At 49.7% G+C, this 10,546-nt stretch overlaps 1 protein-coding gene across 1 annotated transcript in view; it reads right to left on the bottom strand.

Moving 5' to 3' along the window:
* Positions 1–1,773: 1,773 nt before the first annotated feature.
* EPB41L1 (erythrocyte membrane protein band 4.1 like 1) overlaps positions 1,774–10,546 on the bottom strand; it is a 123,591-nt gene continuing 114,818 nt past the window's right edge. The window contains exons 20-23 of the mRNA XM_082670332.1: positions 9,936–10,019; positions 7,858–7,938; positions 7,436–7,552; positions 1,774–2,075 (exon numbers count right to left, since the gene is read on the bottom strand). Of these exons, the coding sequence (XP_082526458.1) occupies positions 2,067–2,075; positions 7,436–7,552; positions 7,858–7,938; positions 9,936–10,019 (291 nt within the window). The 3' untranslated portion in view covers positions 1,774–2,066. The remainder of the gene's footprint in view (positions 2,076–7,435; positions 7,553–7,857; positions 7,939–9,935; positions 10,020–10,546) is intronic.

Below are 10,546 nucleotides of genomic sequence, written 5' to 3'. Positions count from 1 at the left end.
CCCCCCACGCTTTCTCCTTGAGCCTAATGATAGTGCCTGACACAAGTAAGTACTCAATAAATATTTGTTGAGTGAATTTGCCGCGTGCTTTAGAAGCAGGATGGGGGAAATGAAATGGGACTGAGAAAGTGAAGGGCAGTGTGGAAAAACTCCCTCAGAAGGGGCCTCATTAAGCTCAGGGAAGCATCTTGTGTCAAGTAAGCCTGGGAAGGCCCACGTGTGCCAGAGGGCAATGCCAAGCTTTTGATGGGGGTCTTCTCCAAGGGCTTCTGTGGGCTCAAGGCCATTTTTGGGACTCCGAGGCCACAGGCTCAGAGCGCAGACGCCGACTGAAGGCGAGGTCTCTAAAGCCAGGGTCTTATACGTAGATCCTCCTCGGCTTACTCTGGGGCAGGCGAAGCCTTTGGGAGTGCGGTTTTGACCTAGCAGGGCCTGCCCTGTGTTCAGTCTCTACCATGGCTGCTTTGGCCCAGGAAGCAGAGAATGATTCAGACAGAATACAGGAGTGGTAAAGGAAAAGACTGGGCTGGGGATGTTCAGACAGCCAGGTGGAAGCCACCATCTTCCGCGGCAGCTGGGTATGTCACCTCCCTCGGGATGGGAGTCAGCTGTCACAATGCGGTCAGGAAAAGGCAAGACGTGGCAAAACAAAGAGAGATTGAGAAAGGAGGCGAGCCTCCTAGGGAGGCGGGGGCGCTGGGCCGGGAGACCTGTGCAGCAGAATCCTAACTCTGGACCCCACGCCTGAGCACAGACCAGCCCCCCGGTTGCTACTGCCCAGGGGGAGAAGGCATCTTGAACCACACCCGTGTTGCTCCCTTCTTGCCAAAATCCCTGCCTCTCCACCTGGGGACCCCGCCCCTCCCCACCAATCAGTCGGTTACAAACACCACACACTGTATTTCTACACTGAACCGTCGGCTCCTACTGTGAGCGACCCACAGCCAGAGTCCGGGTCTCCTTGGCAGGGTCGGTTCGGTGAGATCTAGGAACCTTGGGATACATCAATCACAGTCAGATAATTATAATTTTAAAATGTCAGCTTCATACTTACCAGCACTGTTTATTTTAATATTTGTTTCCTGTTATATGTAATATACATAACTTAAAAGCACATCCGTACGAATCTACGAGCTGCACCTTCATAATGAGAACCCATAACACACAATGTCTACTTCACCTCCTGCGGCTTGGTTTCACATTCTTGCTTTGCTTTGCTTTTTCTCGCTTCCAGTGAGAGTCATCTGCAGTGGCCCTCAGCAGGACCAGGACACAGAAGGTGAGGCGGGGGTGGGGTGGGGAAGAGGGAGGAGGGAACCCAGACAGAAAATGACTGACAAGATGTGTGACAGTCGACGGGGAGGGGAGGCGGAAGAAAGGAAGGTGGATTTTGCAGCCCAGTGTCAAGACCCAAAAAATAAGAATCTAGTGTTCCTCCTCCTCCTTTCCGAGCAGGGACTTTTCTCTCTTGGAAAACGTTTGACGGGGCGTGTCTTGCTGCTGCAGCTTCTCTTGCTTGGCTGCAGAAGTGTTTTCCTTTGCATTTGAGTGGGCAACAGACGCAGGAGAAGAAGAAATGGAATGCTCGTCCACTGAATGGAACATGTAGAACCCGGGTCGCATTGTACTTCTACAATCAGCGTGGTCTGGCTTGTCTTGGTTGTTCCGCGGGCTTCAAGGGGGGGGGGTTGGGACAGGCGCAGCAGGGGGTGTGGGGGGGGGCGGAGCAAGGGATTATTGTTGTTATAATTTTTTTTTCCTGAACAATCCCACCAATTCTTCAATTTGTCTGCAAAGGAAATGTAGGCGTTCAGATGTTGGCCGTTGCTGTCGGCCGAATGCTCGGCCAGCCCCGGCAGCAGTGCAAGGACGTGATGTTTCCTGTATATATATCTATATCTATATATATCTATATATATATGCTTTTCCTTTCCCAGTCTCTTGTCAGGGACAGTACGTCGCAGCTGGGACGTCGGTGTTGAGTTGGAGAATCCAGAATGAAGGCCCCTTCTTTACGGTTCTCTGGCTTGGGTTGGACCAGAAACGCCAGCATCTCTTCACAGAGGTCAGGATTCCTGAAGCCAGAGGTGTTGCGGGGAGAAGATGCAAAGGAAGGAGGAGAACAAGAAGAGTTAGTAACTTTTGTCACTCATCTTTAAATACATGGCAAGAGGTTGTCTTCCCTGTCTTTACCGTGTGCCATTTATTATGACTAGGGAAGATAGAGTGACTTGTCCAAGGCCACACAGCTTGTAAGAAAGTGGCCGCTGAGAACTGAAGCCACCTCTGTCTGACTCTCTGACTCCAAAGGCCATGCGTGTTTTCTGGGTTGTTTCCAGGCAGGTGGTATCTTTTACTTTGGCTGGAAAATTTGTCCAAGTTTCCTTGAACACTGAAAGCTAAGATTATACTTGTTTCCTTTTGTCTTTCTATCTGCTCTCAGTTCTAAGAAATGTTTAGTCATGATTGCAGATCTTTTTTTTGTCTTTCCCTTCTGTTTGCCACTGCCTGCTGTGTCCTGGGGGTTAAACCCCACAGAGGAGTGTTTAAGTAAAGAAACTGGAGTCTGGATTCCAACTCAGGTTTGACTCCAAAACTCAGTGGTTAAGGGGCATGGGCTCTGAAATCAGACAATCCTAGTTTCAAATCCCATTCCACAGTCTACTAGCTCTGTCATCTTGGGCAAGTTTCCTAACCTCTTTAGACCTTAGTTGCTCCCTCTGTAAAATGGGTCCCACCTCACAAAGTTGTAGGGAGGATTCAAGACAAGGCTCAGCATATAGTAAGTGCTGAGTAAATACTGGCTGTGCTTATTACTATTGTTGTTAACTTAACCACATTTGATCTCATTGAGGGCAAGGGCTGTGTTTTACTTATTGTTGTCTTTCCAGGGCCCAACACCATGACTGACACACAGCAACTACCCCAAACCATTTAACAAGTGGCATGTTGTCCCTGCCCTTTGCCACTTACATATGGTCAGGTGCTAACGGAGTTGTAGAAATTTGATCCTTCTCAGCTCATTTGACAAATGGGAAAACCGAAGCCCAGAGGGTTCAATGACTTAGCAAGTTGGTGGCAGAAACAAGACGAGAACCCTAGGCTCCTGCTTTGGAATAGGTCATCCCCACCCCCATTTAATTAAAAATTTGAAAGTAAGAAAGCTCTGAGAAGCTGGCTGGATGCTGCCCTCTTGCTGGCAATGTTTGGGAGACAGGTCTTGCGTGGAGGAGACGGGCCAGTGAACAAAGATGGAGCAGAAGCCACACATCTGGCCTGTGAGTTGCAGGGAGAGAAGAGAAGACTCTAAGATGGGCGTGATTTCACAGTCACAGCAAGAACTTCAAGGAGGAAGAACTTCATAAAGAAATCTACTGGAGCAGGGACAGGTGTTCCTGGAGGATTCAGGGAGGGGAGAGAAGATGACTGGTAAGATGGATGCCCACGTGGAAACAGGGCCTCGTGCACCAGGCTGGTGATAGAAGTTTAGGGTCTGACTTGCTCAGGGCTCTCACCAACCCCTCAACATGACAAAACTATTGGGACAAGGAAGCAGCCCAGCACCTTCTGTATGTGAGACACCACCTGGCACATCATTGCTATGGACTGAATGTTTAGGTCCCCCTGAAATTCACATGTTGAAGCCCTAACCCTCAAGGTGATGGTATATGGAAGCGGGGCCTTTAGAAGGCACTCATAAATAGGATGAGTGCCCTTATAGAAAGAGACGTGAGACAGATAACTTCTCTCTCTGCTCTCCACCACTTGAGGATGGCTGTCTGCAAACCAGAAGAGGGTCTAAGCAGGAACCAGACTGGCCAGCACCTTGACCTTGGACTTCCCAGTCCCCATAACTGTGAGATATTAAGTGTGTGTTGTTTAAGCCACCCCGTCTACGGTGTTCTGTTATAGCAGCCTGAGAGGACTCTGACACTCATAGATGTTGTTTAATTATTACAGCAGCTCCAGTTTATAGATTAACTCCATTTTGTAGGTTAGAAAACTGAGGCCCAGGCAGGTTCCTCTGGGCACACTTTCTGAGTCCAAAGCTGGGTGTGTTCTTGCTACTCCATTCTGCTACTTTCTGAGGATTTTTTCCTACAGTGCCGGCTTCACCTTAAGTTTCCTCATCGATTAATAAAGTACCTGCCCAAAACTCAGTGTACACATGATTCTGGGTTTGTGGGATATCTTCTAAAGCCCACAGACACTTCAGAAGGACCGGGGACATCTAAACAATACTGTATGATCATGTATTTTTCTGTTTATTACAGCAGAGTCCAAACGGGCAGCATTTTGTTAGCTTACTTTGTGTTAATAGTAATCATGGTCATAATTAACTCTTATCGAGCACTTACTATGTGCCAGGCACGGTGCTTACTACTGTAGATGTATGATCTCAGTAACCCTATGAGATAGATACTGTGAACAGTCAGCGTGGTCAGGAGATTAAGGCCATAAGGCAGCTTTGGAGTCTAACAGATGAGGTTCGACTCTCTAACCAATTCTTTGTGTTCCCAGCTCCAAATCTGTGAGCAAATCGCCTAACATCTCAGAGCTTCAGTTCCCTTCTTTGTAAAATGAATGAGCAGGTGACAGTACTGCGCCTAGTGCACAGCCAGGTGCCTGGAAGAGTGTAAGGACTCCATAAGTTACCGCAATTGTTACTATGTCATTGTCATCTGGCTGATGAGGCAACACAGGCCGAGAAGGTTAAATAGCTTGCTCAAAGTTGCGCAGCTAATAACGGTCAGGACTGAGATTCGAGTCAGGACTACCATCCCGGGTGCCAAGATGCATCCATCCATCAAACCAACATTTTTCAAATACTTTAAAAAAGAGTTTTCTAATTCAGAGAAGACGTTTCCCCCAGAATCAGTGAGTCTGACTATATTAAAAGTCAGAGGTGGTTCCTACTTGGCGATAACTAATGGGAAAGCAGGTGGGCAGAAAAGGCAAGGGAGAAACTTCTGTTTCTCCAGGACAACATAGCAAGGTGACCTTTACAGAAGGATCCAAAAGAGAGAGAGAGGGTGTGTAGTGATGCGTGGGACAATGGCAGCAAACAAAGGACTAAAAGAGGGGCGAGGAGGAAGGACCGCAAAGGGAGCAGTGAGGTGGGCAGATGTGAAAGACTGCATGGGGTGGGCAGGACGTGGAGGCTGGGACGAGAGCTCCAAATGGCCAGGGAACGCGGGTGGGCAGGAGCCTGGGGGGCTGGCTGGGATGCCCCAGGAAAGACGAGGAGGAGTGAGACGGGGAATGGAGAAGATACGAGAAGCTAGGAAAGCAAACACACAGCCAGAGGACTGTACATAACTGGAAGGGGGCTTGTCCATCTCTTCCTTTTGCAAATGAGGAAACTGAGACCCCAATGGCCACACAGCCATGTCAGCAGGATGGCTGGGAGTGGAGTCGGGTCCTGATTCCCAGCACAGAGTTCTTTGCGTCAGTGGCTCCTACACCTGGCTGAGCATGGACTTCCTAAGGACCAACGTATAAATAAAGATTCCCAGGTCCTGGCCCAGCACTTCTAAGTCAGACTTTATGGCAATAGTTTTCTAGTATTTGTGTTCCCCAGCTGATACTGCCAGCCCAGCACCAGCTTGGCAAGTGACCTACACTCTACCACTCTGAGATCTAGGGGACAAAAAGCAACAGTAACTGGGCAACTGACAGGACAGGAGTGACAATTTACTTGAAAGTCTGAGGAAGGCTGGGAGGCAGGCTCTGCCCGTGATCAGTTTTTACATCTTCTGGACCAGCGCTGTCCAAAAGAAATGAAGCCACAGACGGAATTTAAAATTTTTTAGATAATAGATTTTCTAGACAGTATTTTCTAAATTTTCTAGTATTTCTGGTTTTCTAAAATTTTCCAGCTATATAGAAAATTTTAATTTCTAAATTAAAATTCATATGTTTTAATTTACATGAAAAAGAGTAAAAAGAAACAGGTGAGATTAATTTTAATAATGTATTTTACTTAACCCAATATATCCAAACATTATCATTTAACATGTAATCAATATAAAAATTACTGAGTTATTTTATACTCCTTTTTCCGGCACCTATTCTACCCTCAAGGTGCATCTCATTTCAGATTAGCCAGTTTCATGTGCTCAACAGCTGTGTGCAGCTAGTGGCCCCTACACTGCACAGCACAGAAAATCATTTCCGTCACTGCAGGAAGTTCAGTGCTTCTCCTTCTGACACGAAGGGGGTGGTAATCAAAGGATGAGAAAGAAACATTCTGTATCTTCCTAGAAAACACTGGGTTTCTTCATCAGGGAAGAGGACAAAAGGGAGACCTGCTGTTTGTGGGGGACTTTGAAATGCATTTATTTTTCATTGAGGTATACGGTGTGAAGTAAGTAAAGTATACAAATCTAAGTGTGGCGCTTGGTCCACTTTTACATACATACACACCCATGCAACCCCCCCCAGTTCAAGACGCTGATATTTCCAGCACCCTAGAAGTTCCCTTTGCGGCTCTTCCCTGTCAATGCCACATCCCAGAAGGAACCGATATTCAGACTTTGATCATTGCTGATTAGTTTGGCCTGGTTTTGAACTTCCTATGAATAGACTCACATTGTATGTACTTTTTGTGTTTGACTTATTTCATTCAATTCAGTGTCTGTGAGATTTTGTTATTATCGGTCTGACCAAATTCAGTAAACTTCTAGACGGGCCAGAACCCTTCCCCCAATTTCATCTGCTAAAAGACCTCTCTGCTCCGGCACCATCTCATTCCTCTTATTCACGAAGGCACTGATAGCCCTTCAGTGGAAAGAGTAAGGATTGGAGTCCCTAAGATTCTCGCCCCTGGTGGCCTGAGAAGGGTTTCCAATCTAGCAAGACAGATGGGATCGAGGGCTCTGGCCATCATATTCCTCCTTGGCATCAACTATACTTCAATTTAAAAAATTAAAAAATAAAATAAAATTGGCACAACATTGTAAATCAACTATACTTCAATTAAAAAAAAAAAAAATTCCTCCCTGGCAACATCCAGTGACCGGTGATGGAGACAGAGAGTCAGGGACAGGAATGTGGCCCTGGGCCTGGCAGGACTTTTTCCGACTTCCAGCCTACAGGCAGTGGTCAGTGAGGGTACACTTGTCTCTGTCTGTCCCACTTCAGTACCCACTGTCAATCCTCTCTCCCCTGTTCTGACCACTTCTGGATTTACTTTTCTGGGTCTGGAGCCTGAAACTCCAAAGAAACCAAGGAACCAGCCTTCCTTCCCCTCTGCACTCTGATTCGTCATATCTGAGGGAGCGACCTCTCCACTTGGAGGCCCAAACCAGGAAGCTTGGGGAGGTCAGAGCTGTGCTGGGGACCAAGCCCCTTGGTGGGTCCTCAGATGGAAACGCCCCTCGGAGGACCTTGTTCTCTCCTCCATCTCGTGGCTGCTGAGCCCCATGAGCCTCACCTGTGGCTTCTTGTCCCTCTCCTCTGGGGATGGGTCTGTTTCTCTGTATACGACAGCTTTGGTTACCAGCATGTCAGGGTGCTGCAGTTTGGCCTCCTTGATGGCCAAAGCCAGGGCCTGGAGGAAAAGAACCGCAAAGTGAGGAGTCAGAGCATATGGAATACGGGAGAGGCCACGGAGACCAACAGGCCCCTCCAGCACACAGCTGAGGACCAGGAGTTAAGGGGAGAGGCCAGAGCTCAGGTCTTCTGGCTCCTTCTGACTCCCAGTCAGTGCCCCTTCCTTGAGGGCTTCTCCTCTGGACAGGGTCAGTAGGAAGTAGACATCTCTGCTCACAGATGCAGCCGTCCATGGGTAAACCAATATGGGGGCGCCTGGGGCCTGGGCAGTGCCACTGGGAACCATGCTCTGCATCCCCATACCTGGTCTTGATCGACATCTTCGTCCCCGGTGATGATGATCCGCTTCTCGATCCTCGTCTCAGAAAATCCTCCTTTCACAGTCTGCAGAGGGAGAGGGAGGTGAGGTCAGCCTTGGGTCCTGCTGGGGCAGCAGCCTCGACAGGGGACCGGTCCAAAGCATCCCTCAAGGGCAAGGCTGGAACCAGCAGTCGCCTTCTCTCCTGGCTCCCTCGGTTTTCTCCTTTTTCTGGTTTTGGGACTTCAGACTGCACATCTTGCCTGGCTGCCACCACTCCCCCAACTACCAAGCTGCCCCCTCTAGCTCTTCCAAGCCCGGTTCAATTGCTGTCACTCTGACCCTGGTAAGCGATCCTTCCTCCGTCCTGCCTCGGTACTCCCTGAGCGGCACGTTCGTATCTCTCATGGTCCTGGGCCTCTCTGCCTTGTACTGACGTTGTGTGTGTGACCTGGCCCTGCTCACTGGGCTGGGGCTCATGAGGGCAGGGGCTGTGTTTTGTTCATCTCTGGATCCCCTCCTCCCCCACTTCCCTGTCCAACCTGACCAGGGCAGGTGCTAAATGCAGATTTGTCGAATGAACACATGAATGAAATGTGAATGGTGACAAGGTTCTACTTTAAATGACTTCAAACAATACTAGAAAACTGCATTGATGACGCTTATACATATGCTTAAAACCGCCACTGTTTTCCGAAGGGGTGGGGTTCGGGTGCAAGTTTAGAAGTAGAAGATAGGGCAGGACCTACTTGCTTGGCATATTAAAGGCGGGTGGTGGCTAAGGGAAACCCCAGCTGGGGTCAGGAGTGGACAGAAAGAAGAGGGGGGCTCCCAGTTGGCAGGGCTAGGAGGGACTTTGGGAAGAAGAGTTATCTGAGCTGTATGCAGTGGAGTGTGTGACGGAACACCTTCCCATAAAGCTTTCAGTGAAGTCATCATTGCTCACTGATGCTTTCGGTAGGAGTGGGTGCTTTCCGGGGACCGTGCTGCATGGGAGTGGGCAGGGCTGGGACAGTCTGTGCTCCTCAAGGGCCAGCGCTGCCTACCAGACTCCTCCTTTGGTGCTTGAGCAAAACCTCCAACTCATCCTGGCTCTCTGGCCTCTCTCCTCCAGGCCTCCATCCCTGCCTGGGCCCTGGCCACTCAGGCATGGACATGCTGGCCAGCCTGTCCTCAGCCCTCTGTCCTCACGGGCTAAGTCATGGCTGTCTCACCAGGAATGTCTCCGTTCTTTGGCCCTGCCTCTTCCTCCCCGCACCCTGCACCAGGCCCTCCATCCCTAGTCTCTCTATGGAGAGACTCTCTCTCTCTTCTTTCTCCCATCTGCCTGCACATCCTGGTGGACCTAATCTCCTCTCCTTAAACCCCTTTTCACTGGGTCACTCCCCATCTTGAAAACCTTGATGGCTTTCCAATGGCTCTCAGACTCAGACCCTCTGTTATCACATTTGTCCTGGGATTTGTCTTTTGCCTCTATTCTGCTTCCCCTACCTCCAGTCCAACCTAATTTCCCAGTTACGTCCCCTAGGTGCTGCTTCTTCCTGACAGAGACCACTTCTCCTGTTTCCCCATGTGCACTGCTTGCAGCCCCTCCAGCAGCCCTCAGCCCAGAGGCCAGCATGAGGTTGATGCTCACTAACATTTGCTCAGTGAATGAATAAGCAAACACACGGTTTCTGTTCCCATCTTCCCTGTGGCTTAGAACGTCTGCATCCTCCCTCACGAGTCCGCCCTGGCTTTCCAAGACCCTATACAAACCCCATTTTTTCCAGAAGACCCTTCCTCATTCTTTGAGCCTTCCTTCAATCACCCCCCTCTAAATCCCTCTAGCACTTAGGATCTATAAGGCGCAAATGCCACGGTTCACAATTTCTTCCAAGGAGATGGTCTCATCCCCCCAGCCTGGCTGTCAACACTGAAGGGCAGGTCGGCACCTAGGACAACCCTTATCACAGAACAAAGCTCCCAGAAACTGGGAATACCGCAGGTCTTCTCTGTCCACGTTACAAGGCAGAGCCATGGCAATGGCCTTCCCGAGCCCCACAGCCAGGCTGGGGGCACACGACATCCTGCTGCTACTCACTTTGGTAACATGGGTGGTGGTGGAAGTGGAGAGGGTTTCCGCGGTGGCGCCGTAGGTGCTGGTGAGGACATCTTTCCCGATGATCTGCAGAATATAACCACCCCCCACCCAGGGCTCAGGTGAGGACACTGGACTCTGCAGGACGGGGGCGGGGGTGGGGTAAACCAAGGGAGGAGTCGGGGTGTGGGGGGGTCCCATGAAGGTGAAGTTTGGAAGCCAAGATGCTTTGAGCCACTGAGTCTAAGAACTCAGGAATACTGGAATCTTCAGAATGCTAGATCCATGATATCCTCAAACCTTGGAATCTAAGATTCCTAGGACCTGAGATTCCTGAGGTCCAGAATCCTAACAAGACCCTAGAATTTAAGAATCCTGGCATCTTACAAGAATGAACAGAGGGATCCAAGGTGGACACAGAGCCCCCCCAATCCCCCACCCTGTCAGGGCTGGGAACGTGCTCTCTCTGGGACTAAATGACGAAAACAACAGATCTGGAGAACACAGGAGCTGCAAGAGACCTCACGGTGACAGATGTGGGCGACTGAGGCAGCCACCAACAGAGCTGGGTCCAGAGTCCAAGCTTCTGGAGCCCTCGTCCATTGCTCCTCCTG

This window comes from Grampus griseus (genome assembly GCF_964374135.1).
Source record: "Grampus griseus genome assembly, chromosome: 14".
NCBI classification, from domain to species: Eukaryota; Metazoa; Chordata; class Mammalia; order Artiodactyla; family Delphinidae; genus Grampus; species Grampus griseus.
This window is presented reverse-complemented; position numbering and strand designations above follow the sequence as displayed.